Source organism: Anomaloglossus baeobatrachus, chromosome 5 (genome assembly GCF_048569485.1).
Source record: "Anomaloglossus baeobatrachus isolate aAnoBae1 chromosome 5, aAnoBae1.hap1, whole genome shotgun sequence".
Classification (NCBI taxonomy): domain Eukaryota; kingdom Metazoa; phylum Chordata; class Amphibia; order Anura; family Aromobatidae; genus Anomaloglossus; species Anomaloglossus baeobatrachus.
Genome location: NC_134357.1, coordinates 153286346 through 153307250, shown reverse-complemented (window position 1 = coordinate 153307250; position 20905 = coordinate 153286346). Strand labels below are relative to the sequence as shown.

Below are 20905 nucleotides of genomic sequence, written 5' to 3'. Positions count from 1 at the left end.
TCAGGGTGGGGAGCAGTGTTTCTCCACCACAGGGCTCAGGGTACGTGGACTCAGCAGGAGTCCAGCCTTCAGATCAATGTTCTGGAAATCAGAGCAGTGTTTCTTGCCCTACTAGCCTTCCAGCAGTGGCTGGAAGGGAAGCAGATCCGAATTCAATCGGACAACTCCACAGCGGTGGCATACATCAATCACCAAGGAGGGACTCGCAGTCGGCAAGCCTTCCAGGAAGTCCGGCGCATTATGATGTGGGTGGAAGCCACGGCCTCCACCATATCCGCAGTTCACATCCCCGGCGTAGAAAACTGGGAAGCAGACTTCCTCAGTCGCCAGGGCATGGACGCAGGGGAATGGTCCCTTCACCCGGACGTGTTTCAGGAAATCTGTCACCGATGGGGAAGGCCGGACGTCGATCTAATGGCGTCCCGGCACAACAACAAGGTCCCAACATTCATGGCACGGTCTCGCGATCAAAGAGCGCTGGCGGCAGACGCCCTAGTGCAAGATTGGTCGCAGTTCCGGCTCCCTTATGTGTTTCCACCTCTGGCACTCTTGCTCAGAGTGCTACGCAAGATCAGATCCGAATGCAGCCGCGTCATACTCGTCGCTCCAGACTGGCCGAGGAGGGCGTGGTATCCGGATCTGTGGCATCTCACGGTCGGCCAACCGTGGGCACTACCAGACCGACCAGACTTACTGTCCCAAGGGCCGTTTTTCCATCGGAATTCTGCGGCCCTCAACCTGACTGCGTGGCCATTGAGTCCTGGATCCTAGCGTCTTCAGGCTTATCCCAAGGGGTCGTTGCCACCATGAGACAGGCTAGGAAGCCCACGTCTGCTAAGATCTACCACAGAACGTGGAGGATATTCTTATCCTGGTGCTCTGCTCAGAGAGTGTCTCCCTGGCCATTTGCATTACCTACCCTTCTTTCTTTCCTCCAATCTGGGTTAGAAAAAGGTTTGTCGCTCGGCTCCCTTAAAGGGCAAGTCTCGGCGCTATCCGTCTTTTTTCAGAAGCGTCTAGCACGACTTCCTAAGGTGCGCACGTTCCTACAGGGGGTTTGCCATATAGTTCCCCCGTACAAGCGGCCGTTAGATCCATGGGATCTGAACAGGGTACTAGTTGCCCTCCAGAAGCCGCCCTTCGAGCCTCTGAAGGAGGTTTCACTTTCTAGACTATCACAGAAAGTGGCTTTTCTGGTAGCGATCACATCTCTTCGGAGAGTGTCTGAGCTAGCAGCGTTGTCTTCCAAGGCTCCCTTCCTGGTCTTCCACCAGGACAAGGTAGTGCTGCGCCCCATTCAGGAGTTTCTCCCGAAGGTGGTATCCTCTTTTCATCTTAATCAGGATATCTTTTTGCCTTCGTTTTGTCCTCATGCAGTTCATCGGTATGAGAAGGATTTACATTTGTTAGATCTGGTGAGAGCACTCAGAATCTACATTTCCCGCACAGCGCCCCTGCGCCGTTCGGATGCACTCTTTGTCCTTGTCGCTGGTAAGCGCAAGGGGTCGCAGGCTTCTAAGGCCACCCTGGCTCGATGGATCAAAGAACCAATTCTTGAAGCCTACCGTTCTGCGGGGCTTCAGGTTCCATCAGGGCTAAAGGCCCATTCTACCAGAGCCGTGGGTGCGTCCTGGGCATTGCGACACCAGGCTACGGCTCAACAGGTGTGCCAGGCAGCTACCTGGTCGAGTCTGCACACTTTCACCAAACATTATCAGGTGCATACCTATGCTTCGGCGGACGCCAGCCTAGGTAGAAGAGTCCTGCAGGCGGCAGTTGCCTCCCCGTAGGGGAGGGCTGTCTTGCAGCTCTAACATGAGGTATTTCTTTACCCACCCTGGGACAGCTTTTGGACGTCCCAATCGTCTGGGTCTCCCAATAGAGCGCCGAAGAAGGGAATTTTGTTACTTACCGTAAATTCCTTTTCTTCTAGCTCTTATTGGGAGACCCAGCACCCGCCCTGTTGTCCTTCGGGATTTTTGGTTTGTTTGCGGGTACACATGTTGTTCATGTTGAACGGTTTTCAGTTCTCCGATGTTACTCGGAGTGAATTTGTTTAAACCAGTTATTGGCTTTCCTCCTTCTTGCTTTTGCACTAAAACTGGTGAGCCAGTGATCCCACTGGGGGTGTATAGCCAGAAGGGGAGGGGCCTTACACTTTTTAGTGTAATTGCTTTGTGTGGCCTCCGGAGGCAGTGCTATACACCCCAATCGTCTGGGTCTCCCAATAAGAGCTAGAAGAAAAGGAATTTACGGTAAGTAACAAAATTCCCTTCTTTCCTGCAGATAGCAAAAAAATTAAGATACGTTAGTTACCCATTTAAGTACATTTGAGCAGGACGCACCGCATTTGGGCCACAGAAACAGCAGGGACATCTGCACAATCTTGTGCACATAATACCGCTGTTGAACGTCTGCTGCCAATATGTCCTAATGGAATATACTATAAAGTATATACAACTTTTAAAAATTTATTATTTGGGTCTATAACTCCGTGTAGTGATTAACCTTGCAATCCTGTCATGCCAAATGACCAAACACATGTTTTCTATAGGTAGGTACCGGTGAACAGGTGAAGGTATGAATTTAGGGTTAGACTAAAAAAGATTTGTATTTAGATGGCACCCATAAAGACTCAGTATTTCCAAAAAACATAGAAGATGTTTAACAGCTTGCTGCCAGTAATTAATGTTGGTACTTGGTAGGCTTTGAGCATTGCCGGCATATATTTACAGTGCTTCTTTTACCAGCAGGACGATTCCTACACATTGCCACTAGGACCCAAATCAAGCTACTCCGGTCCAGGAGACCTGATCAGGAATTGATTGGGACCTGAACCAAATCATGGCACTATCGGATTCACGACACTTTCTTCAAAAGTATTATAGACTTAAAGATTCAAGTTCTGCACATTTAAAAAAAAAAAAAAAATATATGATATATATAGATAGAGGAAACACTCAAGTACAACAAAAAATTGCCTTTTTTTCAGTGTATTTTAGCAGGAAAAAAAATTCAAAAAATGTGCACAATTGTCATCACCGGGTCTGTAATAATCAATTTTGGTATTGTTTATTCTGTGCGGTGAGCCCTGAAAAATATTTAGGATTAAAGGGAACCTGTCACGTCATTTTTCTATATTGCACTACCCCCAATGGTGGCTGTGATAAAATGTGCAGAATTGGCATCGCTGGGTCTGTAACAATCAATTTGATACTGTTTTTTTTCTGTGCAGTGAGCCCTGAAAAACATTTAGGAATAAAGGGAACCTGTCGCCTCATTTTTCTGTATTGCACTACCCCCAATGTGGTGGTAGTGATGAAATGTGCATCACCATCATGGTGTTCTCAATCTATTCTCAATCAAGAGTTGCCAGTAGTTTAAAAAATGGCAAATTCCCTTTTGATAAATGCTTCAAGGAATGGAATTCCAAAATGGGGTTTCTTTCCTATTTCACCTCCTAACTTTTGCAATTGTTGGCCTATACTGTGCCAATCACTAATTAAGGCCTAACGTGCGCATGGTTCTCTCACACCTTACCTATGTTGTATGTCTAGGCAAAACATTAGGGTCACCTACATATGGCCTTTCTAAAAATCAGGAAGCCCAGTGTAGTAACTAAAGCGGTTTATTCACAGTAGCTCAAGCTGGGCACAATATATTAGGCACTAAAAAGGGAATATTTGTGGAAAAATTGCAATTTTCACTTTCTAAAATATACTGTGCATTAATTTCCTGAACACGTGGGGTAAAAATGGTCACCACACCGCCAAATAAATTCCTCGAGTGGTGAAGTTTCAAATCTTGGCAGCTCACAGGCTTTGGAAATACCACATGGTGTTTTTGTAAAATTTTTGCACCAAAAGTCAAATAACTGTTCCGAGCCTTGCCCTGTGCCCAAACAGTAGTTTCCGGCCACATATGAGGTATTGCTGAGGTGTTGGAGAAATTCTAAGCAAAGTCTGAGGTCCATTTAATCCTATTACTCTTTGTAAAATGAAAAGTCAGGACTACATTTGTGCCAAATCTCTCCTTTAAAGAGGTTGTCCAGGCTTTTCACAAAAGTCTACTTTCACTCTCTGAGGATTCTCTGGTAGCAGCAGCGAGACTGAGCAGTTATGTGACCACAAGTATGCAATATGTCCACACCCGGCCGGTCTCTGACTAGACATGCACGGCCTTTCTCAATTCAGGTAGCGGACGTCTAGTCAGAATGTGGCCAGGGGTTTGCATATTGCTTGGTCAGACAGAGTGACTGCAGATTGTGACAAGCCTAGATAACCCCTTTAATCTTTTTGTTGCTTAAAAGTGTGGCACTTACTGCATTGTTCTCATTATTGGTATTGTTGAAGACTGGTCCCATTTCTAATTGTAGCTCCTTCTGGATTTTACAACAGATAGTACAGGGGATGGTGAGGATACAGTATGTGAGGGTAGAGCTGGTCCGGCAGCGGTATAGTGGACTGTGGGTTACTGCAGGTTGAAAGCTTGTTGGAAAAGGTGGGTCTTCAGTTCCCTTTTGAAGGTTTTTGTGGTTTCCGTGGTAGGTCTGATATTTTGGGATACAGTGTTCATGGATGGAGGAGGCATGGGAGAAATATTGTATTCTATTGTAGGAAGAGGAGATGAGGGAAGGAGATGAAATTGCACGTATCGTATATGCTTGACTTCTTATAGACTATTTATATCTGTAGCATATCCTTTTTTATTACAGGCTATGAGAAGAGCAATCTCTAAAAACACTGCAATGCTGGTTTGTTCAGCTCCTCAGTTTCCACATGGCATTATTGACCCCGTAGAAGAGGTAGCAAAGGTAAGTACTCCTTCTGTATCGAGGACTAAATGATCTTTCTTCAGCGCTCTATTGGGAGACCCAGACGATTGGGGTATAGCTACTGCCCTCTGGAGGCCACACAAAGCACTACATTAAAAGTGCAAGGCCCCTCCCCCTCTGGCTATACCCCCCCCGTGGTATCACGGGTTCTCCAGTTTTAGCTTTGTGTGCGAAGGAGGTCAGACATTCCATGCATAGCTCCACAGATTTTAGTCAGCAGTAGCTGCTGACTGTTTCGGATGGAAGAAAAGAGGACACATATAGTGTCCCCAGCATGCTCCCTTCTCACCCCTGGATGGTGTTGTAAGGTTGAGGTACCTATTGCTGGTACAGGGCTGGAGCCTGACATGCTGTTTTCCTTCCACATCCCCTGGTAGGGCTCTGTGGAAGTGGGATCCTGCCGGCCTCTCAGCTCTGACGCCGGGCTCCATCCACAGACCCATTAGAACCTGATGGATTCGGAGCAGGAGTACGATCAGGGACAGGCCCTGCATCATACAGGTACTCTGTGTCCCCGGCAGGCACAGACACACTCCGGGCTGGCTGGGTGTTGTAGTGCGCCGGGGACCGCAACGTGGAGTTAGTGTCCCTACAGATTACTGGGGGATTGTTTGTGTTTGGGAACGCAGCGCCGACCCCCTCTGGACCGGGCGGCGCTGCTGTGACTTGTGGTGCGCCGGGGATCCGCCGTCCGCGCTTTTACGGCGGCGGCGGTTATAAATTTAGTCCCCGGCTTTTTGGGCCTAGGACGCCGGCAGCTCCGTTTCGTTCCCGCCCCCACCCTGTCATTCAGGGTAGGGGAGAGACGCTGTTCGCTAGCAGCGACGAGGGCTGGAGCCTGTTTTACATGCTCCAGCCCTCTCACTTGGCACAGAGGGAAGCAGGCTTCCCGCTCTTGGCCAGGAACGCCCAGGGCCCGCCCCCCTTCCTCTCTCGAGACGCCGGCAGCCATTACATGCATGCCTGGCTGGAGGAAGGACGCAAGGCTCTGGGAGACCTGGACTAGGGGCTATCTGGCGACCACACACCCGCTTTTTAAGCGGGCGGTAAGCGATTTTTCTGTGCTGGTCCCTCTAGTGCCTCACTGTGTATTAGTGTACTGGGTACAGATATATAGATATTGTATTTCTTGCGCTGTGAGGTGCGCTTCTGGCTGCATCTCCCAGATCACTCTGTGGAAGCAGCAACATGTCATCCTCAAAACGCAAGGCGGCCAAGGCAAAAAGGGCTGTGTATACTGCGTGTGCTGCATGTGGGGCTAATCTACCAGCAGGCTCCGATGACCCCCATTGTGTGCAATGCTCCGACCCGGTGCTGCTTCGCCAGCCGGAGTCGGGAGAGGTAGCGACCCAGGCTGAGACGCTTGTAAGTTCTGCCCCGGTGACAGGGACGGACTTTGCAGTTTTTGCAGATAACATGTCTGTATCTATGGCAAAAATCCTTGAAACCTTGCAATCTATGCATGGGGCTCAGTCCCTGGGCACGGCGAGGCCTCTGTCCTCAGGTCCCCCTTACTTGGAATGTATCCAGCCCACAGGGGGGTCCCCGGCTTCACAGGCCGAGGATTATGACTCAGATGATGGCCCCAGCCACCCTAAGCGAGCTCGCTGGGAAAGACCCTCGACGTCTTCACACTGCTCAGGGTCTCAGCGCAATCAGTCTCCCTGTGATGTGTCTGATGAGAGTGATCAGGAATCCACTCCTGGAACCCCTCTCAACCTGGATACCCCGGATGGGGATGCCATGGTAAACGACCTTATCTCAGCCATCAATAGGCTGTTGGATATTTCTCCCCCAGCCCCTTCAGCAGAAGAGGCGGCTGCGGAGCAGGAAAAGTTTCGTTTCCTTTATCCCAAGCGTAAATTGAGTGCTTTGTTAGATCACTCTGACTTCAGAGAATCAATCCAGAAGCACGACGCTCACCCAGAAAGGCGTTTCTCTAAACGATCTAAAGATACGCGTTTCCCTTTCCCCCCTGAGGTGGTCAAGCGCTGGACCCAGTGTCCAAAGGTAGACCCCCCGATTTCCAAACTTGCAGCTAGATCCATAGTTGCAGTGGAGGATGGCGCTTCACTTAAAGATGCCAATGACAGACAGATGGACCTTTGGTTAAAATCTGTCTATGAAGCTATCGGCGCGTCGTTTGCTCCGGCATTCGCAGCCGTATGGGCACTCCAGGCTATTTCAGCTGGCTTAGCAAAAGTGGATGCTATCATGCATCCAGCAGTGCCGCAAGTGGCGCACCTTACCACGCAGATGTCGGCGTTTGCGTCTTACGCTATCAATGCGGTCCTAGAATCTACCAGTCGCACCTCAATGGCGTCCGCCAATTCGGTAGTTTTGCGCAGAGCCTTGTGGTTAAAGGACTGGAAAGCAGATGCTGGTTCCAAAAAATGTTTAACCAGTTTGCCTTTGTCTAGAGATAGACTGTTTGGCGAGCCATTGGCTGACATCATTAAGCAGTCCAAGGGTAAAGACTCCTCTTTACCACAACCCAGAACATCCAAACCTCAGCAGAAAAAGTGGCAGCAGAGGTTTCAGTCCTTTCGAGGTTCGGGCAAGACACCATTTACCTCGTCCAAAGGGACTCAGAGGACGCAAAGAAACTCAGATTCGTGGCGGACTCACACACGCCCCAAGAAAGCAAATGGAGGTACCGCTTCCAAAGCGGCTACCTCATGACTTCCAGCCCCCCCCCTCCGCATCGCCGGTCGGGGGCAGGCTCTCCCGCTTTTCCGGCATTTGGATGTCACAGGTCAAAGACCGGTGGGTGACGGACATTTTGTCTCGCGGGTACAGAATCGAGTTCAATTCTCGTCCTCCAGCTCGGTTCTTCAGAACCTCCCCACGTCCAGACCGAGCAGATGCTCTGCTGCAGGCGGTGGATTCCCTAAAAGCGGAAGGAGTGGTTATCCCAGTCCCTCCTCAGGAACAAGGGCAAGGGTTTTACTCCAATCTCTTTGTGGTTCCAAAAAAGGACGGCTCGTTCCGTCCTGTTCTGGACCTAAAACGGCTCAACAAACATGTGCACGCCAGGAGGTTCCGGATGGAAACCCTCCGCTCTGTCATTGCCTCAATGTCCAGAGGAGACTTCCTTGCCTCAATAGACATCAAAGATGCTTATCTCCACGTGCCAATTGCTACAGAACATCAACGTTTTCTACGTTTTGTGATAGGAGACGACCATTTTCAGTTCGTAGCTCTTCCATTTGGTCTGGCGACAGCCCCACGGGTCTTCACCAAGGTCATGGCGGCGGTGGTAGCAGTCTTGCACTCTCAGGGACACTCGGTGATCCCTTACCTAGACGACTTATTGGTCAAAGCTCCCTCTCAGGAGGCATGTCAGCACAGCCTGAATGCTACGCTGGAGACTCTACAGTCTTTCGGATGGATCATCAACTTTCCAAAGTCGATCCTATCACCGACTCAGTCACTAACGTATCTTGGCATGGAGTTTCATACTCTAGCAGCGATAGTGAAGCTTCCGCTGGACAAGCAGCGGTCACTACAGACAGGGGTGCAATCTCTTCTGCAGGGCCAGTTGCATCCCTTGCGGCGCCTCATGCATTTCCTAGGGAAGATGGTGGCAGCCATGGAAGCAGTTCCCTTTGCGCAGTTTCATCTGCTTCCACTTCAATGGGACATTCTCCGCCAATGGGACGGGAAGTCAACGTCCCTGGACAGGAAAGTCTCGCTTTCCCAGACGGCCAAAGACTCTCTACAATGGTGGCTCCTTCCCACCTCATTGTCTCAGGGAAGATCCTTCCTGCCCCCATCCTGGGCAGTAGTCACGACAGATGCGAGTCTGTCAGGGTGGGGAGCAGTATTTCTCCACCACAGGGCTCAGGGGACGTGGACTCCGCAGGAGTCCACCCTTCAGATCAATGTTCTGGAGATCAGAGCAGTGTATCTTGCTCTACTGGCCTTCCAACAGTGGCTGGAAGGAAAGCAGATCCGAATCCAATCGGACAACTCCACAGCGGTGGCATACATCAACCACCAAGGAGGGACGCGCAGTCGGCAAGCCTTCCAAGAAGTCCGGCGCATTCTAATGTGGGTGGAGGACAGAGCATCCACCATATCCGCGGTTCACATCCCAGGCGTAGAAAACTGGGAAGCAGACTTCCTCAGTCGCCAGGGCATGGACGCAGGGGAATGGTCCCTTCACCCGGACGTGTTTCAGGAAATCTGTCGCCGCTGGGGAGTGCCGGACGTCGACCTAATGGCATCCCGGCACAACAACAAGGTCCCGGCATTCATGGCGAGGTCGCGCGATCAAAGAGCTCTGGCGGCAGACGCCTTGGTTCAAGATTGGTCGCAGTTTCAGCTCCCATACGTGTTTCCGCCTCTGGCGCTCTTGCCCAGAGTGCTACGCAAGATCAGATCCGAGTGCAGCCGCGTCATACTCGTCGCTCCAGACTGGCCGAGGAGGTCGTGGTATCCGGATCTGTGGCATCTCACGATCGGTCGACCGTGGTCACTGCCAGACCGACCAGACTTACTGTCCCAAGGGCCGTTTTTCCATCAGAATTCTGCGGCCCTGAACCTGACTGTGTGGCCATTGAGTCCTGGATCCTAGCATCTGCTGGATTATCTCAGGGAGTCGTTGCCACAATGAGACAAGCTAGAAAGTCGAATTCGGCTAAGATCTACCACAGAACGTGGAAGATTTTCTTGTCCTGGTGCTCTGCTCAGGGAGTGTCTCCCTGGCCAGTTGCATTGCCCAAGTTTCTTTCCTTCCTGCAATCGGGGTTAGAAAAGGGCTTGTCGCTCAGCTCCCTTAAAGGGCAAGTTTCGGCACTATCCGTGTTTTTTCAGAAGCGTCTAGCACGTCTTCCTAAGGTGCGCACGTTCCTGCAGGGGGTCTGTCATATTGTGCCCCCGTACAAGCGACCGTTAGATCCATGGGATCTGAACAGGGTACTAGTTGCTCTCCAGAAGCCGCCCTTCGAGCCTCTGAAGGAAGTTTCCTTTTCTCGGCTGTCGCAGAAAGTGGCGTTTCTTGTTGCGATCACATCGCTTCGGCGAGTGTCTGAGCTGGCAGCTCTGTCATCTAAGGCTCCCTTCCTGGTGTTCCACCAGGACAAGGTTGTGCTGCGCCCCATTCCGGAGTTTCTTCCTAAGGTCGTATCCTCTTTTCATCTTAATCAGGATATTTCCTTGCCTTCTTTTTGCCCTCATCCGGTTCACCGGTATGAAAAGGCCTTACGTTTGCTAGATCTGGTGAGAGCACTCAGAATCTACATTTCCCGCACGGCGCCCATACGCCGTGCCGATGCACTTTTCGTCCTTGTCGCTGGTCCGCGCAAGGGGTTGCAGGCTTCTAAAGCCACCCTGGCTCGATGGATCAAAGAACCAATTCTAGAGGCCTACCGTTCTGCGGGGCTTCCGGTTCCTTCAGGGCTAAAAGCCCACTCCACCAGAGCCGTGGGTGCGTCCTGGGCATTACGTCACCAGGCTTCGGCTCAACAGGTGTGCCAGGCGGCTACCTGGTCCAGTCTGCACACTTTCACCAAGCATTATCAGGTGCATACCTATGCTTCGGCGGATGCCAGCTTAGGTAGAAGAGTCCTGCAGGCGGCAGTGACACCCCCGTAGGGGAGGGCTGTTTTGCAGCTCTAACATGAGGTATTTATTTACCCACCCAGGGACAGCTTTTGGACGTCCCAATCGTCTGGGTCTCCCAATAGAGCGCTGAAGAAGAAGGGAATTTTGTTACTTACCGTAAATTCCTTTTCTTCTAGCTCTTATTGGGAGACCCAGCACCCGCCCTGTTGTCCTTCGGGATGTTTTTTTGTTGTTTGCGGGTACACATGTTGTTCATGTTGAACGGTTTTTCAGTTCTCCGATGTTATTCGGAGTTAATTTGTTTAAACCAGTTATTGGCTTCCTCCTTCTTGCTTTGGCACTAAAACTGGAGAACCCGTGATACCACGGGGGGGGTATAGCCAGAGGGGGAGGGGCCTTGCACTTTTAATGTAGTGCTTTGTGTGGCCTCCAGAGGGCAGTAGCTATACCCCAATCGTCTGGGTCTCCCAATAAGAGCTAGAAGAAAAGGAATTTACGGTAAGTAACAAAATTCCCTTCTTGTGAAAGTTTGACAACCAAATCTCAATGTGATTACAACATTGCATATAAAGTGAAGCTAAATGTGCATTGTTCAATGCCATACTGTTACCACGTACGTAATCTTTATTAAACTTCCACCGGGAACTTGCATTTGAGAAGTGTCAATTCCCCTTCTCCCTCCCTGTCTATTTTGAACTTAATTTCTAAATTCTTCTGCAGTGGTAATGAGGTCAGCGACTAGAAGGTGTAATGTTGTCATATCCATCTTTAGAAATGGTTATTATCAGATATTGCTTGAAAATAAAAATAATCTTCCAATTTACTGTTTATTAAAATTTACAGTCATTCATAAGATAGTCACTCTACAGCTCGTTACAAAGCAGGCTGACCACTGCTAGACAGCAGAACAAATGCACTGCTTACAAACTCTTCTCTGTCGAGCTTGTAAGCATACTTTTGATGCTGGCCGCAGAGCACTGTTGCTCGCTAATCCTAGCCAGCGTCCACATTCACAAACTTTTGACCGCATCAGTGGTCAGTCTCCGAGGCAACGAGCTGTAAACAAAGGAAAGTGTTTATTTCTTAGTTACATCTGTAACTTTTAATAAGCAGTATGTTGCAAAAGTGCTTGTTCATTCTAGAACTATCCAACAATATCAATCTATTAAGATAGGCATAACCCTTTAAATCCATTACAATTGTCAATGTGTAGGCTTTTTTTGTCCTTTTTAATGTTGTGTTTTTTGTTTTTCTTAGCTGGCAGTAAAGTACAACATCCCGTTTCATGTGGATGCCTGCTTAGGTGGATTTCTCATTGTTTTCATGAAAAAAGCTGGTTTCCCTCTTAGGCCATTTGACTTTAGGGTCAAAGGAGTGACCAGTATCTCAGCCGACACTCATAAGGTATGATAAATAAATGCAGTGCGTACCACATTTTAGCTAGGCAGATATTTTATCCTATCATGTGATGGGTATGTAGTCTTGGGGTCTGTGCTAATAGTGGTTAGAGATTACTATGCTTTACAGCATTCTTAGAAATTGAATAGATATAACTTCTAAGTGTATTTGGTTATGTTATAGCTAGTGATGAGCGAGCACGAAGATGCTCAGTACTCAAAACGAGCAGGTTGGCTGCTCAGATGGGCTTAACTCTAGTACGTAGTATGGTGGACATCAATTGGAAACGTTAGCATTTTTCCAGAAGACTTGTCCACAAAAATGCTCTAGTTTCCTATTAACTTCTATGATACTCAGTACTAGAGTCAAGAGTCCAACCTGCTCATTTTGAGTACCGAGCACTTGAGCATCTTAGTACTTGCTCATCACTAGTTATAGCCACTTAAAAGTCCTCCCTATTGTTCGGGTCCTGAGACCCAAAGTAACTGAACTGATATTGTTCTTCTGCCTTCTTTCCAGTATGGCTATGCTCCTAAAGGGTCTTCAGTGATACTGTATAGCCACAAGGACTACAGACAGTACCAGTTCTTTGTCACTTCAGACTGGCCAGGCGGATTGTATGCTTCTCCTTCTATAGCCGGCTCTCGGCCTGGTGGGATTGTAGCTGGTTGCTGGGCGACAATGATGCACATTGGGGAAGACGGATATATAGAAGCCACCAAGAATATTATTTCAAATGCACGATTCATCATAAAAGAGTATGTCAACTTGTGCACAAAAGGCATTTTCTTTTCTATTACATGGATTGATTTTTTTATATTTGTTTTCTTCACTCCCAGTACACTCTTGACTCTACAGACTTAGGCCATGTTATCGCAGTTACGATTTGCTTTAAGGGTATTCACCCGTGCTGTTCCCCAAAGTATACCTCTGATTTATGCCCCAGTATATATAGTGGAATAAGTGAACCACTGACCACAAGGCAAAAAGGAGACTTGGGATCCATTGCATAAATAGGGGCTTATACATTGGGAGCTTCCCTGGCCTAAACAGTGCACATGTTTACCCCATTGTGGTGTGAATGTAGCCAAAATTGAAACCAGTTTTATTCTGAGGATTTTATAGGCATATGAAAAACAACAGGACCAGAACGTCTTTATATTTGCCTGTATGCATAAATACACCTTTAAGTCAAAAAATGACACAAAGCAGCACTAGAGTAATAAAGGTTATAATTTATTAATCGTATCAAAAAAATGCAAGGAATATGATGTACAGAAATGTTTAGACAGGACAATGACAAGAAGGGTGAAAAAAATCCCCACGTATGGCCACATGCAAGGCACATAAGGCTGCTCAAATACTAGAAAATCGCTGAATAGTAGTCCCACAAGTAAAGGGAGGGAAAAAATATCACCAGAAACACCCCAAAAAGAGTCAATCTGAACAAGGTCAGAGACCTGGATGGAAAAAATCCAGTATACAAGGGATGTCAAATACCAAAACAGCAATTATGTAGGAGAGCTATCATTGTCATAGTGGTAATTTTTTGAATTTTTCTTTTCCTTTGTTTTAAAATGTAATCTGTTAGGTCCTGTTCATCATTTTTTGAACTTTGATGTAATGTATACCCTTGAAAAGCTCCTGATGTATACCTACAAGTATATATTCATACTGTGGTACATAATAATAATAATAAATCTTTATTTCTATAGCGCCAACATATTTCGCAGCGCTTTACACATTGCCTATAGTCTCACATTCTGGAAAAAAATAGGATACCTACTTGGTATGTCCCTACAATCTTATGCTTTCATCCCTCAATTACCAAGGGCATTGAATTTAGGGACAAATCCCATTGACGAGGGCAATAGTACCACCCAGCTGATAATTTATTTGAATATTTTGGGGCAGAGCACCAAGTTGGAACTGTGGTAAGATGCTCCGGTATTGCTTTTTTTTCTTAGAAAATGCAAGTTTTTATATATATAATGCGAGTACAAATGGCACATCTTAAATATATACTGCTGTATATTTTGGAGTATATTTGATGAACAGACTGGTGTTAAAACCTAATGCACTACTGGATAATGAGCTTTTTGGTAATGGAAAGGCTCAATTATTCATGAAGCCTCTACAATGGATATTCACTGTAAGATCTGTCATTGAAGATGATCTATTAATACTGGAACTTTATTAGGCTCTGTTCACATTCCACGTACAAGCCACATTCAACTGTACACCCTTTGGGAAACCTCCCAGTGTATGTGCTATGTACCACACTGGCATTACTTATCTGTAGCCTGTGTGGTAGATCGGCTCACTTGGCAGTTTAACGAGTTAGACACTGGAATGGTTTTCTTTAAATCTTCCACTGGTTTATTAAGACTTCTTTAATCCAGAACAAAAAAAAACTAAAACACACAAACATAGCCGATCCGGCATAAAGAAAACACACCGCTCTTAACAGTCCATACAACTGCAGGGTCTGCCCACTCAAGAAAAAGGTTAAGCTCCTTCAGTATGAACACAATGAACACAGCTCTAGAGTTCGGCTCACCTCCCTATATAGAGGCTGCATGAATCCAGAGACCTTCATTTTACCTGCTGGACTACACCCTAGGGCGGTGATATGTGAACAGCCATCCCACCAAACCCTAGCTGTTCATAAACCCAGCCTTTATCATGGCTGATTAAACCTCACAACATATAACATGTTAGAACATGCCTCCAGGTTCCCATCCTGACAGCCTCAGTGAAGCATCTCCTCTCCAGGAGTTTACTAGTGACCATGTTACACCTTCAATTTACTACTTATTTTTTTTCTCCGTGCCTTTTTCCCACTTTAGGAAAGCTCCGCAGATTGTACTTCCCTTCACAACTTAAGAAAAAAAACTTTTTGAAACCTTTTCTTGCCTGAAAGCTGTTTTTGCCTGCCGAATAAGAAAAGGACCCTTACTTTGGCATCTGTCTAATTTACATGTGCCTTATATAATTTTTTGCTGTTCTATATTGTCTGTGAATGCAGGCATATGGTGTAATGTTTTTCAGACTATAGTTTTCTTTATTTTTAATTCAAGGTTGCAAAAAATGAAAGAAATCTTTATATTTGGAAATCCTGAGGTGTCGGTGATCGCTATTGGTTCCAAGGTTTTCGATATCTATCGATTGTCTAACTCTTTGACAGCAAAAGGCTGGAATCTGAATACGCTGCAATTTCCACCCAGGTAAGTGATTTACAGAGCAGCGCTGAAATACAGAACACCTGCAAAAGAAATTCCATGGCACAGATCACATAAGACCGTGTGTTTAGAGGGCATCCAGGAAAAATCATTCTAAAAGAAAACCTTTTTTTCATTGCAAAATGTAAGATTTTTTTCACATAATAAAGACATTTAATTCTAAAAAACAACTAAAAAGGCACAAAAATTAGGTGTGCTATATTTGACAATATAGTTGTAACCCCTAGCACACCTATTACAAGGTAAAAGTCTATGTATGATCACTTAATTAGAACATAAAACATGTCCCTTGACAAAGCATGTAACCAAACAATAATCAAGAAACTTTAGAAGAATCCCATTTGGAAAAACTGCCTATATACAAGGAGGCCGTAAAATAACCTAAGGTGTTTGGAGCCGTGTGCAGACTGATCCAGTGGACAGAATTGGCTGAAATTTGGTATGTATGCTATTCAAGGCATGGTGAAACAGAAGACATCTTTAAAAAAAAAAAAAAAAAAGTATACCAAAACTCCCCACCAGGCGAAAAAGTGACACTGTACAGTGAGCGAGAGGCACAGAAACAGTGTGCCAATAATTGGAGATGACACAATTGTTCCACAGCATAATTGTTCAAAATGGCCATCATCATGCATGGTGATCATGATCATGTTCATCCTATGCCAATGTCTGCACACTGCCCCAAACACCTTACCATATTTTATGATGTGTGTGTGTGTGTATATATATGCATGTACACATGCGTGTGTGTGTGTATGTGTATATATACGCGTGTGTGTGTGTGTATATATATATATATATATATATATATATATATATATATATATATATATATATATATATATATATATATATATATATATATATATATATATATATATACACATATAACACATACATACACACACACACACATATACATACATATTTCTTTTTCGCTCCTAATTGGGAGACCCAGACAATTGGGTGTATAGCTACTGCCTCCGGAGGCCACACAAAGTATTACACTTAAAAGTGTAAGGCCCCTCCCCTTCTGGCTATACACCCTCCCGTGGGATCACGGGCTCCTCAGTTTTCATGCTTTGTGCGAAGGAGGCAATAGGCTGGAGCCCACATGCTGCATCCTTCCCCCATCCCCCTTAGGGCTCTGGGTGAAGTGGGATTTACCGGTCTCCAGGCACAGAGACCGTGCTCCGTCCACAGCCCCTGGGGAATCTGCTGGATATGGAGCGGAGTATCGTCAGGGACAGGGCCCTGCTACGACAAGGTACTCTGTGTCCCCGTACAATCCGCGCGCACACTGCAGCATTGCTGGGTGTGTTAGTGCGCCGGGGACAACAGCGCTGCGCGCTGGTGCCATTCCTATCTACAGCTTGCTGAGAGGGGACGTATTGAAACTGCCGCGCGGCCACTGTTGTCAGCGCTGCGGCGCGGCTGGGACTTGTGGTGCGCCGGGGACTTCCGCGCTGGCCGTGCATATATCACGGCCGCGCTTATTACTCGAGTCCCCGGCTTTCTGCGGCCTAGTTTCGTTTCGTTCCCGCCCCCAGGCCTGCCAGTCGGGAAGGGCGGGACGCTGTATAGAATGTCAGCGCAGAGGGCTGGAGTCTGCTTTGCATACTCCAGCCCTCACACTGGGCACAGTGGGACGCCAGTTTCCCGCACTTTGTTTGAGGCACGCCCACGATCCCTCTCTTCACAGGACGCCGGCAGCCATTCCTGTGTGCAGTCTGAGCTGGAGAGAGGAGACTGGGAGACCCAGACACGGGATTCTGGTGCCCACACACCCGCTTTTCAGCGGGCGGTAAGCTGCCCTCAAGGGCTGACCCCACTGGTGCCGAAGTGTATATTGTATTTTATGCTTGCAGCTTTATATTGCACTGTACGGTCGCTGGGGATCCTCTGCTATATACCCTCCTAGATTCTCAGAGGACACAACAGCATGTCGACCGCAAAAAGCAAAGGTGCCAAGGCACAGGCTTTCTATGCTGCTTGTACCGCTTGTGGGGCTGTTCTACCGGCAGGTTCCACTGACCCCCACTGTGTGCAGTGCTCGGCCCCTGTGGCACTTGCTCGGCCGGGGCCTCTGCTGGAGGTGACCCAGGCAGAACCTCCTGTAAATACTGTTCAGGTGACAGGGACGGAGTTTGCAGTCTTTGCTGACAGATTGTCTGTGACTATGACTAAAATTCTTGAAACATTGCAGTCTAGACCAGTACCTCAGGCCATGGACACTGTTAACTCATTGCTCCCTGGTCCCCCTCTGTCGCAACAGCTCCGGGATCCGGGGGTGTCTCTTGCATCCCAGGGTGATGGCTCTGACTCGGACGACAGTCCCAGACAGCCTAAACGAGCTCGCTATGAGCGGCCCTCGACTTCATCACACTGGTCAGGGTCCCAGCAGGAGGACTCTTTGTATGATGAGGTGGAGATGGCTGATCAGGATTCTGATCCTGAGACCGCTCTCAATTTGGATACACCAGATGGTGACGCCATAGTGAATGATCTTATAGCGTCCATCAATAAAATGTTGGACATTTCTCCCCCTGCTCCTCCTGTGGAGGAGACAGCTTCACAGCAGGAGAAATTCCATTTCAGGTATCCCAAGCGTAAATTAAGTGTTTTTCTGGACCACTCTGACTTTAGAGAAGCAATCCAGAAACACCATGCTTATCCGGATAAGCGTTTTTCCAAGCGGCTTAAGGATACACGTTATCCTTTTCCCCCAGACGTGGTCAAGGGCTGGACCCAGTGTCCCAAGGTGGATCCTCCAATCTCCAGGCTCGCAGCTAGATCCTTAGTTGCAGTGGAAGATGGGGCGGCACTTAAAGATGCCACTGACAGGCAGATGGAGCTCTGGTTGAAATCCATCTATGAAGCTATCGGCGCGTCGTTTGCTCCAGCATTCGCAGCCGTATGGGCACTCCAAGCTATTTCAGCTGGTCTTACACAGATGGACACGGTCACACGTACATCTGCTCCGCAGGTGGCACCCTTAACCTCTCAAATGTCTGCATTTGCGTCTTACGCGATCAATGCTGTCCTAGACTCTACGAGCCGTACGGCAGTGGCGTCCGCCAACTCCGTAGTTTTACGCAGAGCCTTGTGGTTAAGAGAATGGAAGGCAGATTCTGCTTCCAAAAAGTGTTTAACCAGTTTGCCATTTTCTCGTGACCGACTGTTTGGGGAGCGCTTAGATGAAATCATTAAGCACTCCAAGGGTAAAGATTCATCTTTACCTCAGCCCAGACAAAATAAACCCCAACAGAGGAGAGGACAGTCGGGGTTTCGGTCCTTTCGAGGCTCAGGCAGGTCCCAATTCTCCTCGTCCAAAAGGACTCAAAAGGATCAGAGGAGCTCAGATTCTTGGCGAACTCAGTCACGGCCAAAAAAGACAGCCGGAAGACCCGCTACCAAGGCGGCTTCCACATGACTTTCGGCCTCCTCTCTCCGCATCCTCGGTCGGTGGCAGGCTCTCCCGCTTTGGCGACATTTGGCTGCCACAGGTCACAGACCGTTGGGTGAGAGACATTGTCTCACGGGTACAGGATAGAGTTCAGCTCTCGTCCTCCAACTCGCTTCTTCAGAACTTCTCCACCTCCCGACCGAGCCGATGCTCTGCGGCTAGCGGTGTCCACTCTAAAAGCGGAAGGAGTGGTGACCCCCGTTCCTCTTCTGGAACAAGGTCACGGTTTTTACTCCAATTTGTTTGTGGTGCCAAAAAAGGACGGGTCTTTCCGTCCTGTTCTGGACCTAAAACTGCTCAACAAGTATGTGAAAACCAGTTGGTTCCGGATGGAATCCCTCCGTTCCGTCATCGCCTCAATGTCTCAAGGAGATTTCCTAGCATCAATAGACATCAAAGATGCTTATCTCCACGTGCCGATTGCTCCAGAGCACCAGCGTTTTCTACGCTTCGTTATAGGAGACGAACAACTTCAGTTCGTAGCCCTGCCTTTCGGTTTGGCGACAGCCCCAAGGGTCTTCACCAAGGTCATGGCAGCAGTAGTAGCAGTCCTGCACTCTCAGGGTCACTCTGTGATCCCTTACTTGGACGATCTACTTGTCAAGGCACCCTCTCAAGAGGCATGCCAAAACAGCCTGAACGTTGCGCTGGAGACTCTCCAGAGTTTCGGGTGGATCATCAACTTTTCAAAGTCAAATCTCACCCCGACCCAATCGATAACATACCTTGGCATGGAGTTTCATACTCTCTCAGCGATAGTGATGCTTCCGCTGGACAAACAGCGTTCACTGCAGACAGGGGTGCAATCTCTCCTTCAAGGCCAGTCACACCCCTTGAGACGCCTCATGCACTTCCTAGGGAAGATGGTTGCAGCAATAGAGGCAGTCCCTTTCGCGCAGTTCATCTGCGTCCACTACAATGGGACATTCTCCGTCAATGGGACGGGAAGTCGACGTCCCTCGACAGGAACGTCTCCCTTTCTCAGGCGGCCAAGGAATCTCTTCAGTGGTGGCTTCTTCCCACCTCATTGTCAAAGGGAAAGTCCTTCCTACCCCCATCCTGGGCGGTGGTCACGACGGACGCGAGCCTGTCAGGGTGGGGAGCAGTTTTTCTCCACCACAGGGCTCAAGGTACGTGGACTCAGCAAGAGTCCACCCTTCAGATCAATGTTCTGGAAATCAGAGCAGTGTATCTTGCCCTACAAGCCTTCCAGCAGTGGCTGGAAGGCAAGCAGGTCCGAATTCAGTCGGACAACTCCACAGCGGTAGCATACATCAACCACCAAGGTGGCACACGCAGTCGGCAAGCCTTCCAGGAAGTCCGACGGATTCTAACGTGGGTGGAAGACACGGCTTCCACCATTTCCGCAGTTCACATCCCAGGCGTGGAAAACTGGGAAGCAGACTTCCTCAGTCGCCAGGGTATGGACGCAGGGGAATGGTCCCTTCACCCGGACGTGTTTCAGGAGATCTGTCGCCGCTGGGGGATGCCGGACGTCGACCTGATGGCGTCACGGTACAACAACAAGGTCCCGGTTTTCATGGCACGGTCTCACGATCACCGAGCTCTGGCGGCAGACACCTTAGTTCAAGATTGGTCGCAATTCCGACTACCTTATGTGTTCCCACCTCTGGCATTGTTACCCAGAGTGCTGCGCAAGATCAGGGTCGACTGCCATCCTCGTCGCTCCAGACTGGCCGAGGAGATCGTGGTACCCAGATCTGTGGCACCTCACGGTAGGCCAACCATGGGCACTACCAGAACGACCAGACTTGCTATCTCAAGGGCCGTTTTTCCACCTGAATTCTGCGGCCCTGAACCTGACTGTGTGGCCATTGAGTCCTGGATCCTAGCGTCTTCAGGATTATCTGGAAATGTTATTACCACTATGAGGCAGGCTAGAAAACCATCCTCCGCCAAGATCTACCACAGGACGTGGAAGATATTCTTATCTTGGTGCGCGGCTCAGGGAGTTCCTCCCTGGCCTTTTGCATTGCCTACTTTTCTTTCCTTCCTGCAATCCGGGTTGAAAAAAGGTTTGTCGCTCAGCTCCCTTAAAGGACAAGTCTCAGCGCTATCTGTATTTTTTCAGAAACGCCTAGCACGACTTACTCAGGTGCGCACGTTCCTGCAAGGAGTTGGTCATATCGTCCCTCCTTACAAGCGGCCGTTAGAGCCCTGGGATCTGAACAAGGTTCTAATTGCTCTCCAGAAGCCGCCTTTCGAGCCTATGAAGGATGTTTCCCTTTCTCGTCTTTCACAGAAAGTGGCTTTTCTAGTGGCGGTCACGTCTCTTCGGAGAGTGTCCGAGCTGGCGGCGCTCTCATGCAAATCTCCCTTCCTGGTGTTTCACCAGGACAAGGTGGTTCTACGCCCGGTTCCTGAGTTTCTCCCTAA

At 48.4% G+C, this 20905-nt stretch overlaps 1 protein-coding gene across 1 annotated transcript in view; it reads left to right on the top strand.

The window, feature by feature from the left end:
- Positions 1 to 20905, top strand: part of SGPL1 (sphingosine-1-phosphate lyase 1) — an 87265-nt gene that overhangs the window by 52730 nt on the left and 13630 nt on the right. Inside the window, exons 9-12 of the mRNA XM_075348976.1 lie at positions 4715 to 4813; positions 11660 to 11806; positions 12320 to 12558; positions 14881 to 15027. Coding sequence (XP_075205091.1) covers positions 4715 to 4813; positions 11660 to 11806; positions 12320 to 12558; positions 14881 to 15027 — 632 coding nt within the window. The remainder of the gene's footprint in view (positions 1 to 4714; positions 4814 to 11659; positions 11807 to 12319; positions 12559 to 14880; positions 15028 to 20905) is intronic.